General features: G+C 40.7%; 1 protein-coding gene across 1 annotated transcript in view; it reads left to right on the top strand.

Annotated features, from left to right (window-relative positions):
• The window catches only part of RHOXF1 (Rhox homeobox family member 1), a 50,641-nt gene extending 28,814 nt beyond the window's left edge, over positions 1-21,827 (top strand). The window contains exons 5-7 of the mRNA XM_075999288.1: positions 14,543-15,969; positions 17,644-17,689; positions 21,528-21,827. Of these exons, the coding sequence (XP_075855403.1) occupies positions 15,377-15,969; positions 17,644-17,689; positions 21,528-21,638 (750 nt within the window). The 5' untranslated portion in view covers positions 14,543-15,376 and the 3' untranslated portion in view covers positions 21,639-21,827. The remainder of the gene's footprint in view (positions 1-14,542; positions 15,970-17,643; positions 17,690-21,527) is intronic.
• The last annotated feature ends 738 nt before the right edge of the window (positions 21,828-22,565 follow it).

The following is a 22,565-nucleotide window of genomic DNA, read 5'->3' as shown; positions in this document are numbered from 1 at the left end:
AAAATAAGCAAAAAGTATGGCTGGGTGTGGTGGCTCCTGCCTGTACTCCTTGCACTTTGGGAGGCTGAGACAGGACGATAGCTTGAGGCCAGGAGTTTGACATGAGCCTGAGCCAGAGCGAGACCCTGTCCCTACAAACAATAGAAAAATTAGACTCTCTTGAGCCCAGGAGTTTAAAGTTACAGTGAGCTATGATGAAGCCACTGCATTCCAGCCTGGGCCAGAGCAAGACCTTGTCTCAAAAAAAAAAAAAAAAGAATATGCAAAAAAGTATATAAACTTCAACTTACTAAACTATACTTAGCAGTTAATGTTTAGTATTTTATTACTTAGAAATGATCCAGGTATGTAATGAATATCAATTACTTAATTTAGCATAAGTCTAAAGTTGTAAGTTACTGAAGAGATTTTGGAAAGTATTTTTGAGCACACATGTAAAACATAATTTTTGTTGAAATAATTTGTCAGAATAATGATTCAATTTGATACTCAAATTTATATTTTTTCACAATCTTAAACATCTAGTATATGTAATATTAGCTAGTTTCACTGATAAGCCTGTATAAGTTTAGGAAGAACATACCCGAATGGAATTAAAGTATATGTTTGTATTATAATTAATAGTAAGCCAGAGGACTTAGCTGTTTGTATTAAATCAACATCAAACCAGTCTTGTTTGACAAAGACTTGCCTGAATTATGAGAACTTGAATTTTAAAACATTTGGGTTAAGCCGGGCGCGGTGGCTCAGGCCTGTAATCCTAGCACTCTGGGAGGCCGAGGTGGGCGGATCGTTTGAGCTCAGGAGTTCGAGACCAGCCTGAGCAAGAGCGAGACCCCGTCTCTACCAAAACTAGAAAAAATTAGCCGGGCATGGTGGCGCATGCCTGTAGTCCCAGCTACTCAGGAGGCTGAGGCAAGAGGATCGCTTGAGCTCAGGAGTTTGAGGTTGCTGTGAGCTAAGCTGATGCCACGGCACTCTAGCCGGGGCAACAGAGTGAGACTCTGTCTCAAAAAAAAATTTTGTATTTTTATAAAAAATACTTGTTTCCCCATATCCAATATATTAGATGTTCAGGTTTTCAAAAAAATTCTGGGAGTTTTAGGAATATTTGAGTTATATAAGCATTTAGGTAGTTTTAAGCCAATTAGAATAGAGTTCCTATAAGGGGTTTTATAAATTAATTTGGTAATACCATCCAGGGGTAGGAAAATATCACATATACGTAACATACCTACATATATATGTATGAAATATTAAACATAGAGACAGTCACAAAGAGAGATCTTACAGCTTTCATTCTAAATTTTAGCCAAGAGTCAGGCATAAGCACACAAATGCAAAACTCACTGGTGTATATAAAAGAATTGGCTTGCCTGTTTGCCCCACTCAGTATATTTGTCAGGAGTGTGTTTCTGGCTGATAGGACAAATTGAGGTTACCTGCTCAATTTGAAGGCGAAAGCTTCCAACCAATATTTATGGGTGAGAATTTAAGATTTTCTTTTCCCTAATATGTAATCTTATGGAAGCTGTGAAATAAATTTTGGGTGAGGGACTAAGGATACACCAAGCAGCTATCAGAGTGATGCCAAAACCATCTGAGCAGATGAAAAATCCATTTTGTTTCTGATAAACTTTTTCAGCCTCAGGTGGTTGCTTTCAAAGACCCTGAGCTCCTTGGCAATCCTTAATGAGGTTACAAGGCCTAAACCTATAATGAAACTATGGAGTTGAGGGGCTAGAAGGGGAAAGGAAAGGTCTGGCAGGAATGGATAGAGCGGAAGAAGAAGTAGGGCTGTTGAAGGGAGATGGACCAAAGGATTTAAGTAAAGTGAAGGGAAGGTAAAGATGCTAAAAGAAGGAATTAGGAGCAGGACTGATAGAAAGGGAAAAGTCTTAGGTGAGCCAGTCTAGTGAGGGCTCAAGTTTCCTGTTGAAGTTACAAATCAGCCTACAAGAAATTTTGTCATTTTTAGAGATAATGGACCAAATGAGTGTCATTGTGGCAGAAAATATAGTTACCTGGAGTGGAGGATGCAGTATCCAGTAGATTGAAAGTTACTCATGGGAAGAACAGGATCAAGTAGGACTAGGAGCCCAATAGGAAAAAGTCAGTTACATGCTCAACCCTTGTCTGAAATACTGTCCTGTCAGACCCTCCTGTCAGACCCCACTGATCATTTCTCCTAACTTGTCCAGCTTCCTGCCCAAACACTCTTCCTAACTCTGTTTGCCCCTTGACTCTCTTTTTTAAAAATGTTATTCAGGCCAGGTGCAGTAGCTCACACCTGTAATCCCAGTGCTTTGGGAAGCCAAGGCAGGAGGATCGCTTGAAGCCAGAAGTTCAAGACCAGCTTGGGCAACATAGCAAGACCCTGTCTCTACAAAAAAATAAGAAAAATTAGCTTGGCATGGTGGCATGTACCTGTGGCCCCAGAGGCTGAGGCAGGTGGATGGTTTGAGCTGAGGAGTTGGAGGCTGCAGTGAACTATGATCAAGCCACTGCACTCAAGCCTGAATGACAGTATGAGATCCCATATCTAACAACAACAACAACAACAAAAAAAAACACACATGTAGTCCCAGCTACTTGGGAGACTGAGGTGGGAGGATCCCTTGCAGGAGTTCGAGACTGATTACACCATTGAACTCCAGCCTGGACAACAGAGTGAGACCCCCCATTGAGAGAGAGAGAGAAAGCACTATTGCATTTGAACTTGCCTGCCTGCCTCCTCTAGTTCTCAGATCAGAAGCAACTATAAAGACAGCAGAGTACACTCCTGATGCGAGTTGCTACAGCCAGAAAGAGCAATACAGATATTAATCACAAAGAATTGTGATTTTCTAATTGAAAGGACGAGTATTGGCTGCAGCTGCAAGGGCTGTTGGAAAACAGTCATAGACAGAATGAAAAGGATAAGAAGTAAGAGGATGGGAAAGGAGATACAGGGGTGAATTGAGGTTTTTAAAAACCACTTGCATATACCTTGTAACCAAGAATTCCACACATGCCCAAGGACAGAAGTATGCTCAGAAAAGGCCTGAGAAGTGTCTAAGATTTCACCTCTGGCTGATCTTCAGGTTCCACACAAGCAGAAAATGAAGGCTACCAGAAAGTTGTAAATGGTCTTGCTAAGCACTGAAGGATTATACCAACACGGAGCTAATATGCAAAGAATTGGGAGCATTTTCTTCTTTTCTTTCTCTTTTCCCTTTGGCTCCAGGCATTTAAGGAAACTCTGCCAAAACACCAGCTGACATCTAAGGTAAAGAACAAAGACTTCAGTAGTCACACTAAATAAAGAATACATGGCTGGGTGTGGTGGCTCACACCTGTAATCGTAGCACTCTGGGAGGCTGAGGTGGGAGGATCGTTGAAGGTCAGGAGTTCAAGACAAGCCTGAACAAGAGTGACACCCCGTGTCTACTAAAAATAGAAAAAATTAGCTGCACAACTAAAAATATATAGAAAAAATTAGCCAGGCATGATGGCACATGCCTGTAGTCCCAGTTACTTGGGAGGCTGAGGCAGAAGGATTGCTTGAGCCCAGGAGTTTAAGGTTGCTGTGAGCTAGGCTGACGCCACGGCACTCTAGCTCAAGCAACAGAGCAAGACTCTCTCTCTCTCTCTCTCTCTCTCTCTCTCTCTCTCTCTCTCTATATATATATATATATATATATATATATATATACACACACACACACATATATATATATTTTACAATAATAGTTTAGAAAAGGCACTGAACAACTAAATAACACATTGCAAACAGGAACAATGGACAGGGATAGGCAAGACTGTGAACAAGAAATAACCGCCAGCCAGAGTGTCTCTGCAACAAAGACAGATTTTAGAGGAAAGTAAAAAAAAAAAAAATAAACAGGCAGACAAACACAGATGAGATGAAGGTTGGCGGGAAGTGTGCCTGAAACTACAGGAGACTCCATGGGAAGAAGTTGTGGAGGAGAGCTGGAAGGAGAAAGGCCCTGGAGAGGCTTGGAGACCAGTGACAAGGGTAGATGGAGCAGTTAAATTTCCCCTCCCTTGCATCTTGGACTGCTGGTGGGCTCCTGAGTGATTGGAGATACCTGCCAACACGAACCCAGAGACAGCCGCTGCCAGTGAGCAGTGAGCCTCTTGCAGACAGGGCACCAGGCTCCCAGCTGCCTCGGGGCACTGCCCAGGAAACAGACCTGAGGCGATCCACAAGTTCCATAATGCTTCATTCTCCCCTTTTCCTTCCCTACCTGCAACTGCCCAGAGAGACAATTTAGCCATTACCTGGAGGCATCTCCAAGGTATGGGACCTTTCCTTTTGGGGCCCTACAGCAGACTGAGGGGAACTCAGACTGTGAGCTCCTTACCCACCAGCCCTCCCAGGTGCTACTTGCCTGTACTCCAGGAGTGCGGGGAAAATCTCGAGGCAGAGAGACGTTAATCTAGGTTGGGCACCCTATGGGTGACTTAAGACCAGCACTCCTCTCCCTGGCAGGGTCAGGGATTGATCTCCCGGGTGCAGGTGGCAGGCCTGCAGACCAGATCCCATACACCCAGATCTTGAACACAATTGCCCTGGGGCATAGAAGGGATGTTTGGGAATGAGCCTACTGTGGTGTGTATACCTTCAGGGGCAGATCAGCACACTTTAGGGGCAGCCTTCCTCCCACTGGAAGGCCGTGCACAGAGCCCAGGCTGCGATCCTGGGCAGGGAACCTCCCAGCCAGCATCACAGCAAGGGGAGATCTGCTGGCTTCAGGTACTGCCTGCAGGCGGAGGCCTGGGACAAATTGCAGAATAGGGGAGGGTAGAAAGGAGGGAGGCCCGTTCCAGACTGCTGGTCTCAGACAGCCCCACCACCACACACAGACTTTTTGGCTAAGTGGGGCCATTTCAGCCCCTCCATGACAGCTTTGCCCTAAAGCAGAGAAGAGACATTTGACCCTTGATAACAGCATTTGTGTAGCTTGAGGGCAGGCTCACCCAACCCAGCTCTGCCCAGACTCACTCCCCAACCTATCCCCACTGAGGTGGAGAATAAGGACACACCTGGAAGTCCCAGGGACCCACCCAATACCTGAAGCACTAGGGTGCCTCTCCAGAGGAACAATAGCTGGTTACAGTACACAAAAACAACATGGCAGCCTGCTACTCCCAGGAAACACCACCTACTGACAGGGAGGTCATTCTGCACACCCTTTCCCTGCATCTACTGACTCACTATAAAGGGTGTGGTCGAATCTCACCCACAAACACCACTTACAGGCTGAGAGACTAAACAGGACATGCCATTGTCCAGACGAAAATCTAAAGGTAAGAAGCAATAGCTTCCCATTTGGATCACAAATGGGAACGAATCAGTGGAAGAACTCTGGAAATGTGAAGAATCAAATGGAATGCATCCCCCAAAGGGAAACACCAGCTCTCTAGCAATGGGCATCAACCAAATTTAGAACACTACAATGACAGAACAATTTCAAACATGTATTGTAAGAAAACTCAATGCTATACAAGAAAAAATGGATAACCAGGCCGGGCGCTGTGGCTCACGCCTGTAATCCTAGCTCTTGGGAGGCCGAGGCGGGCGGATTGCTCAAGGTCAGGAGTTCAAAACCAGCCTGAGCAAGAGCGAGACCCCGTCTCTACTATAAATAGAAAGAAATTAATTGGCCAACTGATATATATATAAAAAAAATTAGCCGGGCATGGTGGTGCATGCCTGTAATCCCAGCTACTCAGGAGGCTGAGGCAGGAGGATCGCTTGAGCCCAGGAGTTTGAGGTTGCTGTGAGCTAGGCTGACGCCACGGCACTCACTCTAGCCTGGACAACAAAGCAAGACTCTGTCTCAAAAAAAAAAAAAAAATGGATAACCAAAACAAACCACAAAAAAAATCCAGGACTTGGAAGAAAAATTCATTAAATAAATTCATATATTAAAGAAAAATCAAACAAACTCCTGTAAATTAAGAATTTATTCAAGGAACTACAAAATACAGTGGAAATCCTCAAGTACAGGGTAGATCAAACAAAAGAAAGAATATCAGGGATTGAAGATAACACCTTTCAATTAAATAAGTCAGTCACAGAGATAGAGCAGAGAAATAAAAGAGTAAAGCCTGCAAGAAATGTGGGATTATGTGAAGAGGCCTAATGTGGGAATCGTAGGCATCCCCTGAGGGTGATGCTAAAACTCTAGATATCCAGGTACAAGAAACTGAAAGGACTTCTGGGAGATTCATCACAAACGGGATGACACCACAACACACAGTCATCAGATTGACCAAAATAACCACCAAAGAGACTCTCCTACGAGCTGTAAGGTGAAAGAAGCAGGTAACATATAAAGGAAAACCCATCTGAATAACAGAAGACTTCTCAACTGAGACCTTACAAGCAAAAAGAGACTGGGGCCACATTCTCACTCTTCTCAAACAGAATAATGCCCAGACTAGAATCTTGCACTCTGCAAAACTATGTTTTCTATATGAAGGAGAAATAAAGACCTTCTCAGATAAGCAAAGACTGAGGAAATTCACCAAGACAAGACCAGCCCTCCAGGAAGTACTCAAAACACTGTTATTCACAGATCAGCACAACAAACAGCACAAATATAAAATCAACTAAAAGCTAAAGTTCAAAGGCCAGATACTACAATGGCTCAAGAGAGAAAACAAAGCAACAAAGTTCAACTCAACAGGACGAACAGATCTGTCCCACTTAGCAATTCTCTCAATAAATGTTAATGCCTTGAACTGCCCACTAAGGATACATATGCTGGCCGAATGGATAAATATACATAAGCCAAATATCTGCTGTCTTTGGGAAACACATCTAACCCACAAAGATGCATTCAGACTCAAGTGAAGGGATGGAAAAAAATATTTCAAGCAAACGGAAGCCAAAAGAAAGCTGGCATAGCAGTTCTGATTTCAGATAACTTAGTCTTCAAATCAACAAAAGTAATGAAAGACAAACAGGGCCACTATATAATGGTGAAGTGTACAATGCAACAACTCAGGTGCACCCAGATTCATAAAGCAAATCCTACTTGATCTAAACAAAATGATGAACAGCAACACCATAATAGCCAGAGACTTCAACACCCCTCTGACAGAACAGGAAAGATCCTCCAAACAGAAAATTAACAAAGAAACAATGGACTTAAACAGAACTCTAGAACAAATGGGCCTGACTGACATTTACAGAACATTCTACCCAAAAACCACTGACTAAATGTTTTGCTCATCAGCTGATGGGACATTCTCTAAGACCAGCAATATCCTAGGAAATGAAGCATGTCTGAAAAACTTTTAAAAATAGAAATTATACCATGCATCTTCTCAGCCCACAGCAGAATAAAATTAGAAATCAATTCTGACAGAAATTCTCATTTCTACACAAATTCATGGAAACTAAAAAACCTTCTGCTGAACAATTATTTCATTAAGGAGAAAATCAAGATGGAAATCAAAAGATTCTTTGAAGTAAATGATAAAGGAGACACAAGTTTTCAAAATCTGTGGGACACTGCTAAAGCAGTCCTGAGAGGAAAATTTATATCCATGAATGCCTACATCCAAAAGACAGAAAGACCACAAATAAACAATCTAATGAATCGTCTCAAAGAACAGGAGAAGGATAAGCAGAACGACCCCAAACCCAGCAGAAGAAAGTAAATAACAAAAATCAGAGCAGAACTAAATAAAATTGATAACAAAACACTATACAGAAGATTAATAAAACAAAAAGTTGATTCTTTGAAAACATAAACAAAATTTCCATGCATCTGGGTAGATTAATGAGAAGCAGAAAAGAAAGAACTCTAATAAGCTCCATCAGGAATGAAAAAGAAGAAATTACAACTGATACCACGGAAATACAAAATATCATCTACAAACCCTATACAAATATCTATGCAAATAAACTGGAAAATGTGGAGGAAATGGACAAATCCTTAGAAACACACAGCTTTCCTAGGCTCAATCAGGAAGAAATAGAATTCCTGAATAGACCAATATCAAGTACCAAAATTGAAACATCAATAAAAAAACCTTCCTAAAAATAAAAGTCCCAGAATAGATGGTTTCACACCTGAATTTTACCAGACCTACAAAGAAGAACTGCTGCCTATCCTATAGAAATTATTACACAACATCAAGAAGGAAGGACCCCTCCCCAATACATTTTATGAAGCCAAAATCACCATGATACCAACACCAGGAAAGGGGGCAACAAAAAACAAAACTACAGACCAATATTCCTCATGAATATAGATGCAAAAATTCTCAACAAAATCCTAGGAAACCGAATTCAGATGCTTATCAAAAAAATAATCCATCATGACCAAGTGGGCTTCATTGCAGAGATGCAGAGATGGTTTAACATACACAAATCTATAAATGTAATTCACCACATAAATAGAAGCAAAACCAAAGACCATATGATCCTCTTAATAGATACAGAAAAAGCATTCGACAAAATAAACACCCTTTTATGATGAGAGCACTTAACAAAATAGGCATACACAGAATTTACCTAGAAATGATACAAACCCACAACCAACATCATACTGAATGGGGAAAAGTTGAAAGCATTCCTAGTTAGAACTGGAACCAGACAAGGTTGCCCTCTATCACCACTTCTATTCAGCATAGTGCTGGAAGTCCTAGTCAGAGCAATCAGACAAGAGAAGGAAATCAAAGGCATCCAAATGGGGTCAGAAGAGGTCAAACTATCTCTCTTTGATGATGATATGATCTTATATCTAGAAAATCCCAAAAGTTCTGACATGAGACTACTGGGATTGATAAACAAATTCAGCAAAGTCTCAGGTTACAAAATCAATGTACAGAGATCAGTAGCATTCCTATACGGTAACAACAGTCAAACTGAGAACCAAATCAAAGACTCAATACCCTTCACAATAGCAACAAAATATAGTACCTAGGAATATATTTAACTAAGGAGGTAAAACACCACTACAGGGAGAACTACAAAACATGAGGAAGGAATAGCAGAGTATGTAAACAGGTGGAAAACCATACCATGCTCATGGTTTGGCAGAACTGACATTGTTAAAATGTCTATACTACCCAAAGTGATCTACAGATTCGATGCAATCCCTATTAACATACCAACATCATTTTTCACAGATCTAGAAAAAATAGTTCTACACTTCATATGGAAACAGAGAAGACCCCATATACCAAAAGCAATCTTAAGCAAAAAGAACAAATTTGGAGGCATCGGTCTGTCAGACTTCAAGCTATACTACAAGGCTACACTAACTAAAATAGCATTTCACCGGCACAAGAACAGAGACATAGACCAATGGAACAGAACTGAGAACCCAGATATAAAACCATCGTCATATAGCCATATAATGTTTGACAAAGCAGACAAAAGCATACACTGGGAAAAAGAATCCTTATTCAATAAATAGTGCTGGGAAAACTAGAGAACCACATGTAGAAGACTGAAACAGGATCTGCATCTTTCACCTCTCACAAAACTCAATTCATGGTGGATAACAGAGTTAAACCTAAGGCGTGAAGCTATAAGAATTCTAGAAGAAAATGTTGGAAAAACTCTTATAGACATTGGCCTAGGCAAAGAATTTATGAAGACCCTAAAAGCAATCACAGCAACAACAAAAATAAATCAATGGGACCTGATCTAATTCAAAAGCTTCTGCACAGCCAAGGAAACTATCAGGAGAGCAAACAGACAACCTACAGAATGGGAGAAAATATTCGCATGTTACACATCCGATAAAGGGCTGATAACTAGAATCCTCTATAGAACTCAGGAAAATCAGCAAGAAAAAGCAAACAACCCTATGAAAAAGTGGGCAAAGGACATGAACAGAAACTTTTCAAAAGAAGATAGACTAATGGCTAACAAACATGAAAAAATGCTCAACATCTCTAATCATCAGGGAAATGCAAATCAAAACTACAATGAGATGTCACTTAACTCTAGTGAGAATGGCCTTTATCAAAAAGTCCCAAAACAATAAATGTTGGCATGGTTGTGGAGAGACGGAAACCCTCATACACTGCTGGTGGGACTTCAAACTAGTGCAACCTCCATGGAAAGCAATATGTAGATACTTCAAAGAGATACAAGTATAACTACCATTGATCCAGAAATCCTATCACTGTGCATCTTCCCAAAGGAACAAAAAACATTCTATAAAAAAGACATCTGCACTAGCATGTTTATAGCAACACAATTCACAATTCCAAAGATGTGGAGACAACCCAAGTGCACATCAATACATGAGTGGATTAATAAAATGTGGTATATGTATACCATGAAGTTATACTCAACCACAAAAAATAATGGTGATCTATCACCTCTTGTATTATCCTGATGGAGCTGGAGCCCTTTATATAAAGTGAAATATCCAAATAATTCATTAAAAAGCACCATGTGTAGTCACCATCAAATTGGTTTTAAAAGCTCAACACTTAAGTACACAGATAGTTATAACATTCATCGGGCGTTGGGCAGATGGGAGGGGGAGCAAGGGATGAGTGTATATACACCTAATGGGTCTAGTGCGCACTGTCTGGGGGATGGACATGCCTGAAGCTCTGACTCGGGTGGGGCAAGGGCAATATATGTAACCTAAACAACAGTTTTACCCCCATAATATGCTCAAATAAAAAATATATAAAATAAGAAACAGGAACTATGAACCTGAGACCAGGGTGGAGGGGAATATGATTTCCAGGGTTACCAATGGTAGGGTAAAGTTAGGGTGAGGAGCTTATGGTCTGGGTGGAGAAATAATTCTCAACACAAAGATTAAGATAGAAAGTAGTATGAAATTTATTTTACTTTTTCCCAGAGAGAGGGAAAATAGGCATAGCACAAGAGTAAAAGAAAGAAGGAGTGTTGGCACAGAGGTCAAGTAGCTTTAGGCCTCTTATTGGGGCTTGTAATGGGGTAAAGAAAAGTTTATTTTTATAGGCTGATTAACAGGAGACAGCTGTAAGATGTCAAGGTGTCTGTTTCTCTTATTTTTTCAGTCACCTGGAGATGGTCTTCTTATCTGTCAGGACTGGTCTGGTGAATGTAAAAGAGAATTTACACCTTTTTTCTGTGTGTTCAGCTCTTCTCAAATGCTGTGAACATAAACTCATCAGGAGTTTAGTTAATGTTAAAAGACAGGTGATTCGTAATGCTCGGGTGCACCTGCACACGCCTTCCTCTCGCTCCTTTTGCTCTTTCTGCAAAAAAATAAATAAATAAATAAATAAATAAAGACAGGTGATTAATCTCAAGAACAATAAGTTTAAGGTTAATGTATCTGCGGTCAATCTTGGAGACAGTGAGTTAGGTAGTTTATGTTTCTCTCTGTTAGCTAGTTTATTAGAAAAGCCGCCATTTCATTCCCCTATCGGCTTTGGTTAAAATTAATATTCTTATTATTGAACTTGGAAATTAGGATACTTGAATAGAGGTCTGTTCTTCGGTAGCTTCTTCCTGCTGGCTAAGGGTCAAGGGATGTGCCTGCCTGAGAGAATCTATTTGAATCATTAAGGGGGAGGGGTTGAAAATGGATGGTCTTAAAAGCAAGAGTGGAGGGAGAATGGGGATTTTGATGGAGAGAAATAGGTAGGGTCTGAATTTGCTTTTGTATGAATGTTACCAGGTTGTGGAGAATGTAGGGTCTGAAAATGAGTACCAAAAGAAGAGCTGTTAGGGGTCTTAGGAGAGGGGTTAGCCAAGAAAATTAAGGCCACACATGGAAAGAAGAGTTGACACTTCTGAGAAGTTAGAGGGCCTCTTGGATTATAGGCAAATAGATATATTATAGAGTGGCCGTAGTGGGAGATATGGACAGGTAAGGTTATTATTAGGTTCCCAGCATAGGCAAAGGACAGACCAGCCTGGGATGTAAGCTGGGCTATGGTGACATTCATAGAATAACAAGAGAAGTATAAGGAGGAAGACCAGGGCAATACGAAGCTGTATATACCACAGCAGATTATTGAAGCTTATGGTTTTGAGGCTTCTGTCAGGTGAATCAGAGTATTGGTGATGGACTGGCAGGTGTAGGCTGGTGGATTTCCGGGGAGTGGATGGAAGATCACTAGGTTTCAGTTGGGAGAAATCAATCCAGGATGGAATTCCCAGAATTTTGGCTGCAGTGGGAGTAGTGAGAATTATTTGAAAAGGACCTTTCTACAACAGTTGGAGGGGCCCCACTTGTCCTTGGAGATCCTTAAGTAAAATCCAGTCTCCAGGCTGCAAATTTTGTGGTCCCTTTAAATTAAGAGGTTGAGACTGAGGACGGTGAGTATTTGCATATTTCCTAAGAAGTTGTCGAATTAGCTCTACTTCTGGCAAGTAAGTACCAAGTGGTGATGGGGAATTGAGGCAAAAGACGACAGGAGAACAAAATGCCCACACATAAGTTTAAAGGGGCTAAGAAACAAAGGTATCCTAGGAGAGATGTGGAGTCTGAACTAATTCCATCCCTCAAAATCGGCCCTTACACTCTCACACACCTGCCTCTTTCATGATACTCCCTGGGCCTAGATGGAGTATGTTTGTAGTTTTAGTAGCAGGGCTTTGACAGTGAATAACAAGTTTGGGCCAGGTAGGATTCAATAGTTTTAAATCTTGGAAATATTAGGTAAACATTGCTATTTATGCAATACTTGTCATAACTCTGGAAAACAAAGCATGAAAAGGGCACTTGCATTAGCAAGAGTGTTTCCAGGGTCATGAGTGAAGAGTATAATATAGAAGAATGTGAGTAAGAAAAACTGGTACCTTGAATGGGGGAATAAATGACTCTTAGCAACAGCATGAGAAATTTTTTGACTATATTAAGTAATTTAGAAATATCAAAAAAAGTCAAAAGTACAGTATTCATGTAATTTCATTAAGAGCAAATTAATATTTTAAGAAAACTTTGTTGTTTCAACCAAAAGCTTCCTTTTTTAATTGATCACATACAAAATTGCTCCATAAAAAAGCTAAACTTGATCACATACAAAATTCCTCCATAAATTCCCTTCTATGAACCTTATCTATAACATACTTAACCTTTATGTTTTGTCCTAAATTCCCCTTTTCTTAAGTAACCAGTTATTTTAGGACAAAAAAATTTCCATACAAGATCTTTGCTCATACAATATTATTCTCCTTTCTGTTTAACCTTTCTTACCAAAAATATATTTCTATATTCATTGCCTTTTTACATTTATTTAGTCATTCACTTAGCCAAACTGATAATTAAAAGATTTCAAAAGGCAAAAAAAATATTTTTACTCTTTGATAGAGAGGAGACTCAGCTTCCCAAACAATCACAAGACCTAGTATAGACAAAACTAAATACAAGTTAATAACGAGGCAAATTGAATCTGTTTATTTTCTCTCTTTATGCCCCCATTTTTTGGTTACAATTAATATTATTATTATATCATATGAAAATCTTATTCAAAAGAGAATCCCAAATTTTATCCCTATCCTCAGTTTCAAGTGAGTCTTTAATGTTCACATTGTTGCTGGAACTGGCTGTTTCAAGTATCCTTGAGTTAGTGATATCATAGACAATGAGTTTTACCTTAATGTCAGTAACCTAGCAACTGCAGTTTTAAAGAAGGAAGATGGAGAGCTTGACAGACTCTGCATTTTAAGTGTTTAGCGGCAGATTGACCATTTGAGTTCTGAACTTTTCTTGATGTAATTTGTCCATCAGTTTAAACATGTGTATAAGTACAAAGTTTCAAACCCAAGTCCAGGAACACTACATCAGAGAATTTTTTAAGAATCTTATGTCAAACCAAATCATACTATAAATGATCTGTCCTAGGTCAAAATAGCATAAAAGCCCAAATGGCAGACAGAGGATCCCCAGTGTGTACACACATAACAATTTTAAAACTAGTTTTAATTATCAAAGGTTTCCAAAGCCACATGAATTAAAAGACATTTGAGTTCTTTCTTATGTTCTTGATAAAACCCAGCCCCAAGATCCTGCTCCCTGAGCTCCCAAAAGCATGGAGGGCTTTGATTTCAGCATTCTTGCAAATACTCAAAGCAAGTAGCCTCCTAGCAAATCATTTCAGTTTAATTACTAGCCTGTGCTGGATTACTGGCTGCTGGATATGAAGAGCTGGTTTTAAAGATATTGGCAAACTTTTCTCCAAGGGATAGTGTGAGGTTTTTCTTCACTTCTCGCTCCCTGCCCATGCCTAAACTGGCAGGCATCCCACTAAGTTGGTCATGGCCATCTCAGCTGCAACATGGAGCCCCTATTCTGTATACATGCTCCCAAGCACCCTACCCACACCCTTCTTGCAAGCACTGTCTCCATTTTATGAACTAGCCCTCCCGCAGGCACACACCAGCAAATCCCACTCACCACAACTGGTGGAAACTATTAATGGGAAGCCAATAGCGGGCGCCTAAGGGATAGCACTTTATGCGTTGAGCCTGAGGCAGGCATGTTGTCACCTGGACCAGGCATCACAAGAAGATCAGACTTAGCTGCTGGATATACCTCTTGTCCCAACCCAGGATCGCTGCAGATCACAGCCCAGAATCTGCAGAGGCGTGAAGCCTCAGCACAGGTGAAGCCACGGTGGTACCAGTTACCATAGCCTTGGAGTCGAGGACTGGGAAGAACTTCATGGTCAGTGCTTGGATGGCGACAGATGCTCCAATGAACTCTAGGGAACTACCTTTCCCTGGGACAGCAGAATGTCCTTGTCTCTGCTGCTCTCAGTTTGTAGCTCCTGACCTCTTACAGCATGCCCAACCTCAAAATCCCACTTGCAGCACCCAGGGGAGGATGACTGCTCTGCTTTCAGTGTCCTTGCTGGAACTCCGAGCAAGCAGCCCCCTAGTCATTTATTTCAGCTTAATTACTGCTAGCGCATGCAATGTGTGGCCTGGCCATGGCCCATTCTAAAAAATTTTACATGAGAATCCCTATGGTCAGTGTGAGGTCTTGCCCCCCTTTCCTTCCCTTCACCCCCAAAGTCATCTTATAATCAACCTAGCACAGTCCCTTCCTCAGGGTAGTCACTCCACCCAAGTAGGGAGTAGTCAGCAAAGCTGTAAGTTGGGGCCGCCATCCTGCACATGTATATGCCCCCTCTTGGGGCCCCTTCTTCTCGACACCGCCCTATTTTTTGGCCACGCCTGGTCTCTTGCGTGCCTAAGCAAGTTCCACCCACTGCAACTGTGGTACAAAGAAAGCCAATAGGAATCGTCTAAAGGAGAGTGGCTTGGCGTTGAACCTACCGCAGAACCCCTATAACCAGTACCAAGCCGAGGACTAGCTCCACCCTCTGGCCACAGCTTTGGCCTCAAACCACGGAGTTTGTGTAGGCGTGTGGCATTCCAGCCATGGATCATGGGCACAACTACCATGATGACCCCCGCTACCACTGCCTTGGGGTGTACGAGGTAGAAGTAAGAGCCAGACCTGTTCTGGGTGCAGCAGCATTAGCAAGAGGTGTCCACATTGGTGAAGGAGCCCCTGGCCTAATGGACGACGTGAACCATGAGGTCTACTTCAACCATGATGGTTACATCAACCACAGTGGTGGCTACATTGACCCCAATGGCTACATCGACAATGATGCCTACATCGACCATGATGCCTACATCGACCAAAATGGCTATATCGACCACGAGGAAGACGTGAACCGTGAGGGAGACGTGAACCATGAGGGAGATGTGAGCCACGAGGGAGACGTGAACCATGAGGGAGATGTGAACCACGAGGGCGGCAGCGGCGGCGGCAGTGGCGGGGGTGACGCCAGCGACCAGGAGCCCAGGCAGGAGCAACTGGAGAAGCCAGCCCACGCCGCTGAGCATGATCAGCAACCCCGAAACCGGCGCCGCCGTCGAATCCAGCGCAATAACTTCACAGCATTGCAGCTGCGGGAGCTGGAAAATGCTTTCAGATATACTCGATACCCTGATGTGCTCACAAGGTGAGTGGCTTGCTTCAGGAGGTGCCCAGTTCTCCAGGGAGTTTGGGTTAATTTTGAGACATCTTTCTCTCTCCCCCTTGGCCTCCCCCACCCCCACCCCCACCCCCACCCCTACCCCCACCCCCACCCCCTGGCAAAAGCCACTGGGGGTCCTCTCCTGTCTTTGTGGGAGATGTTTTCTGGGCATCCCCAGATGCAGTGTTTACATGAATGATGTCTGGAAAATGTTTGGGGGCTTTTTTTAAGTTATGGTAAAATAAACATATACATAAAATTTACTATCCAAACCACTTTTTAAGTGTGAAGTTGACTTGTGTTAGATAAATGCATACTGTTGTGCACTAGATCTCCAGAACTCTTCTTTTTTTGCCAGACTAAAACTATGTGCCTATTAAGGAATTCCCGTTTTCCCCAGCTCCTGGCAACCACCATTCTACTTTCTGACTCTAATTTTGACTACTCTAGGTGCCTCATAGAAGTGGAATCATGCAGTATTTATATTTTTGTAACTCATTATGTATTTCAAAAGGCATAATTTCCTTAGGGTCCATCCATTTATGTTAGAATTTCCTTCCTTTTTAAAGCTGAATAATATTACATTGTGTATATCTATATCTATATGTATATTATATATCACAATTTTTAACCATTCATCTATGAAGAGGCATTTGAATTGCTTCCACTTTTTGGTTATTATAAATAATGCTGCTGTGAACATGGATGTACAAATATCTTTTCAAGTCCATGTTTTCAATTATTTTGGGTATATACCCAGGTATGGAATTGCTGGATCATATTATAATTCTATGTTTAATTTTTTTGAGGAACCTCCATCTTCTCTTCCATAGTGGCTGTACCATTTTACATTCCTATCAACAGTACATGGGGGTTCAAATTTCCCCACATCCTCACTAACACTCATTATTTTTTTTGAAAATAACTATCCTAATGGGTGTGAGATGGTATCTCATTGTAGTTTTTATTTGTATTTCCTCAGTGATTAGTGAGGTTGAGCATCTTTTCATGTGCTTAGTGACTATATATCTTCTTTGGAGAAATATCTCTAAGTCCTTTGCCTATTTTAAAATCTATTTGTTTTTGTTAATTGAGTTGTAGGAGCTCTTTATATATTCTTGACATTAACCCCTTATCAGGTATATGATTTGCAGATATTTTCTCTCATTCTGTGGGTTGCCTTTTCACTTTGTTGATTGTATCCTTTGATACACAGAAGTTTTTAATTTTGATATAGCCCAATTTATCTATTTTTTTTATTTTATTGGCTGTGCTGGTGGCCTGACTTTATAAATAAAATTTTATTGGAATTGGAATAAGGAGAATAAGTACTGTCATGCAACTGCAGTGTGGGATCTTTCCATCATTTAAAATTTTGATAATTTGTTCATTGTAGATTTTTGCATTAATTTTTATTTATTAAAATAGTGCATTAAAATTATTTATTTTGATTATTGAGTTGTTAATACTACTTTAAATTTTGTGATGAGGGCAAACCATTTTTAAATCAAGCCTGGAATTGGGAATTACAGAAAAGTATATACTTGGGGGAGTTGTGAGGGGAGATAGTAAATTTAAAAACAACCATGAAATGTAAATACTATATTTCATTTTATCCACAAGTTCAAATACTAAACATTTGTGGTTTTCTCTACACAGAAGGGAGCTTGCAAGACGCATGGGTGTGACTGAAGAAAGAGTGCAGGTCAGTAAACCTATAAAAAGCCACATGGCAGGACAGCCATTCTAAATCTTACTTCAGGGCTTTGATAGTTTTTTCCAGGAAGTTCTCAAGTTGATGTGTTTTTATTGTCTTTTTTCATTGGCAAATAAGTTTTGAACTTGGATTTTTTTGTGGGTGGAAAATGGGATACATAAACTCCAGCTTATGATTATTTCCCATTTCCCATTCCCATTAGGGAACATGATTTCCTAAAGGAAAAAACAAAACAACAAATTACTTTCCTATTTCTGTATACAAAATTAAATATAATATAAAGACATACATGTATAGTTGTATACATATAAAATGTGTACAAGCGTATATGTGTATGTCCCGTAAGTAAAATTCAACTCTTTATTACATGGTTATTCTTTAGGAAGCATTTCTGTGTGGTCAAATTGGGGCTCAGTCTGACCTTAGAAGTATTCAAGTTAATGCAAGGAGGAACAGGATTGAAAGAGAGTTCAATTATACTAAATTATTTAAAGCCAGGCATAAGCACTTAGCTAAATGAATGAATTTATAAATATTGGGATGGGGGAGCAATTCACACTATATGAGGAACTAGTTAGTGTATGTTTAGTTAAGCTGAGACTGATGTAGGAAGATAGCTTAAAAGTCTAAGTCTAAGTCCTCCTTTTGTTTTTAAGTTTTGGGTAAGGCAGTATAGAGTGGCTGCTCTAAATTTTAATTTTCTGAAATACTTTAATGTGTCAACCTGTAAACACTGCTATAATAGTCATATTATGGTTAGAATAGGGGGAAGATTTGTAAGCTTTGGAAATTTGTCTAAAGAATGAAACAAACAAAAAGAATAATATTACTTAATTTCAGTTGACCTAAGAAGGGTCAAACAATTTTTTAAAAATTACATATGGTCAAAATAGACCTTGAAGATAACACACAAATTCAACATTATGAAACTGCTAAATGCCTATGTGAGTACGATCTTGAGGAATTTCTATCCATCTAAGGGTTTATTTTTTCCATTTTGGTGGTACTATTTTGGAGAGGTAGGTTTTATGGTATTTTTGGGGGGAGGTGGACCTCATTTCAGGATAGATATGTACCTGTGTTAATTTCAAATACTTTTCATTCCTTTAGTCAGGGATGACTAATTTGTAGGTCATGGGATCAAATGATGACCTACTTAAGGCCAAAGAGAACCATAAGCTGTATCGAAATGATATTTGCAAAAAAAAAAAAAAAAAAAAAAAACAGAAAAGAGAAGAAAAATCAAGATTTAGCCAGGCATGGTAGCACTCACCTGTAGTCCCAGCTACTTGGGAGGCTGAGGCAAGAGGATCCCTTGAGACCAGGAGTTTAAAGTTACAGTGAGCTATGAGCATGCCACTGCACTCTAGCCTGAGCAACAAAGCAAGACCCCATCTCTTTAAAAAAAAAAGAAAGAAAAGAAAAGGACAAAAAGAAAATCAAGATGACCTCTGTGGGGGTGAGGAGGAACTTTCCTTTTCCCCCCAAAGTTCACTGAAAGCTCAACTCACAATTAAGGCAGATTAATAAAAGAAAGTTTTTTTGCCGTGTGCACAGGGAGAATCAATATCCCAATAAAGTCCAGAAATGTTTATACCTTCCTTTTAGAGGGGAGGGAGAGATGAGGAATATAGGCAATTCTGTTTAGGGGCAATAAATGGTTGCTAGGGAGGATGAATGGATGGGGGAAACAGATTGACTTGTAAATAATTCTCTTCACAAATTAAATTAACCTTGAGAGACAGGTATTATATTTAAAATGATTTGGGCCAGATCTGGTTGCATTCTTGATCTTCTTGCCTGCAATATAGTAAGATAACAGGGAGGGGAAAAGAAGTCAATTGTTCTTTTTGATGGGTTCATCTGGTCTATGCGGTTAAGGGGGAAAGCCCCTTCCAATGCCTATTGATCTGGAAGGGCCTTTAATTCAAAATATTCTTTATACCAAGGAGTCATATTTTGGGTTCAAATTTCCTGAGCTCCTTCACCTTATTATTTGCTTTGCTGCAAAGTGCATGTGTGAGTGCAGTGATAGTAATGCACAGCAGGTCTGATGGTGGCATGTCTAGAAAAGTAGCCCAACAAAGCAGGCCACTGAGTGCAGGCATCCTAATGCCAAACGCTGGGCCTGCAGTCAGACCTGGCTTGTGTTGGAAAATTTGAGAAGAGGTTGTGAGCACTTTCTCAGAGCGGTAAGGCAAACTCAGAGGAAAAGGAAAACTTAAGGTTTGGTTAGTTGCTTTTCCCCATCCCTGGGTTTACATAGTGTTTTCTCAGTGGCATTCTGACGGCAATATGAGCTGTAAGAAACACATAAGGGGAAAGACAGAATATTCTCATCTATTTCCATACTCTACAGCATGAATTTCCCCAAGAAACTTAATACACAGTTTGTCCCCTAGCTTTTGCAAATATAGATAGAACTATTTTATGAAGCCAGTATTGGAAATACAGACCTCATATCAGCATATACTACAGTGAATCCACTGTGCACTTTGGTTATGTTTATGGAGATTTGACCAATATTTGAATCTTCCCAAAATGAACTCTGTTACACTGGCCTTCTACAGACTATATAATCACACAGCAGAAAGACCCCCAAATCCTTAGATGCAAGAGTGAAAATGAGGCATCAGGCAGGGGAGAAGGCCCTTTGTGTCACTTAAAATTTTCAGTTTGGGGACTTCCATAAGGATTAAATACAATATAGATTCCACTAACTAGGACACTGAAAGGATAGTAATATCTAACTGAAAGGGTTTTTGTTTTGTCTGTTTGCATTTTAATCGTTGGCAGATACTTAGGGAGGAGCCATTTTGTGGCCCCTCCCTCAGATTGCTGTTAACCATCTTCCTAAAATGCTGGTTCTACCTTTTTGCCTTAGGTATAAAGGATGGGATTTGGATCTCCTGGTTGCGTAGCAAGGCCTGGGGAGCCCCCAATGTGCTAGGTAACAGCAGTTCCAGTCCAGGATACTGGAACTGTAGCTAGAACAGAGTGAGCTGACCTTGTCCTAAGCCCAGGAAGGATGGGAGGGTACAACGGGTTGGAGAATTCACAATTGACATTGGTGACAATGGCATACTTCTTTCCCCTAAATTCTTGGGTTGGCAAAGACTTTTGAGAGTTTTAGTTAATTTGGATTGAGTTGGTCTCAACTTTCCTTAATGCTACAGGCTAAAATATCAAGAAAATATCCATACCTCCCTTGCCAGAAGATGAATGATCCCTTAGACATCCTTGGAGGAAATCTGTCTAAAAATACAACATGCTTCTTTCTATTGACTATTTACTTTATACTAAAGAGCTTTTAAAACAGGGAACCATTCCCCTCAGTGTGACTTTAAATGGGGCCCACTTTTACCATGCCCAATTTCCCTAACAAACAAGGTGAAACTATTGAAACTATCCCTAGTGAGGAGGGGGCAGGAGGCAGCTGGACAGCTGATGGTCAGCTGTCAGGATGCAGACCTTTCTTTACCCTGTTACCAGGCAATGAATTAACAGCAAAGACCTGGAACAATTCAGAAGGCAGACTTGCATCCAATATCTGGAATAAAACATGAAAAAATATTAAATTAGGAGGAGAGAGACAAAGTAATAAGTCTGTTCTAAAGCTGGGCACATAGCTGGTGCTCACAAAGGGTGAGCTGAAGGGAGGGAGTATGGTGTTAGCTACCCTAAGGTATTTTAGCTATAAGGAAATAGCATCTCTTGATGCACTTTAAAATCTCAACAGCATGTGAAGTTGCACGTTGTGTTTTTTTCTACTATGACATTAACTGTTCAATATACTAAACCAATACCTTTTTCCCTCTGATTGTAGGTTTGGTTTAAGAATAAAAGGGCCAAGTGGAGGAGAAATCAGAGGGCATCAATGCTCAATAACGTACCACCTGCTATCGTGAATCACGTTATCGTCCTACTGTTAGATTAGTCCTAGAATGCCATCCTGCTTCAGGAGCCAGATTGGAGATGGGTTCTTCTGGTGCCACTGACACCTGGGCTGCCCATGTTGCCCACACTACCCTTATCTCCTCTGCACTTATATTATCAATAAAGATGTGAATTCTCAATACATTTCTTCTTGTGTGCCAATTGTGGTTAGTAGGGTATAGATAAAAAATTGTTAAGGAACTGCCATTTAAACAGAATAATAAGGTCTCCTTTCATGAGATGACATCTCATGAATAAGCCCTGCACATCGCAGAAGTTTTCAGTTCCCATGGTGAGTCTGCACTGACCCATACATTCTTTTCTGTCCCCGCCCCCCATCATGCTATCCTCATCCCCACCCTGCCCCTTGAGGACCACAAAGATGTGCAAGAAGAGGCGTGGCAGGTCCCTAGTAAAACAACAGTGTATTTCTAGACAGGGATGAGTTCCATTCATGGTAATTAATTCAGTCTGAACCCTAAACTCTAAGAGAAACTTCCTCAGAGGCTGCTCACAGTATTTAGGAAGTTGGTAGCCAAACATTCAACCAATATGCTCCAAATTCTGGTCACTCACCTCCCTTTTTGTGAAGGACATAGGGGAATAAAAGTCATTCTGGCCTATGGTTCTGCCACTTCAAAAGAAACATGAAGTATCCCAAGAATGGAAAAACAAACACCACATATACTCACCAGCAAACTGGTATTAACTGAGCAGCACCTAAGTGGACACATAGGTACTACAGTAATAGGGTATTGGGCAGGTGGGAGGGGGGAGGGGGGCGGGTATATACATACATAATGAGTGAGATGTGCACCATCTGGGGGATGGTCACGCTGGAAACTCAGACTTGTGGGGGGAGGGGGGAAAGGGCATTTTTTGAAACCTTAAAATTAGTACCCCCATAATATACCGAAATAAAAAAAAA

This window comes from Microcebus murinus, chromosome X (assembly GCF_040939455.1).
Source record: "Microcebus murinus isolate Inina chromosome X, M.murinus_Inina_mat1.0, whole genome shotgun sequence".
NCBI classification, from domain to species: domain Eukaryota; kingdom Metazoa; phylum Chordata; class Mammalia; order Primates; family Cheirogaleidae; genus Microcebus; species Microcebus murinus.
This window is presented reverse-complemented; position numbering and strand designations above follow the sequence as displayed.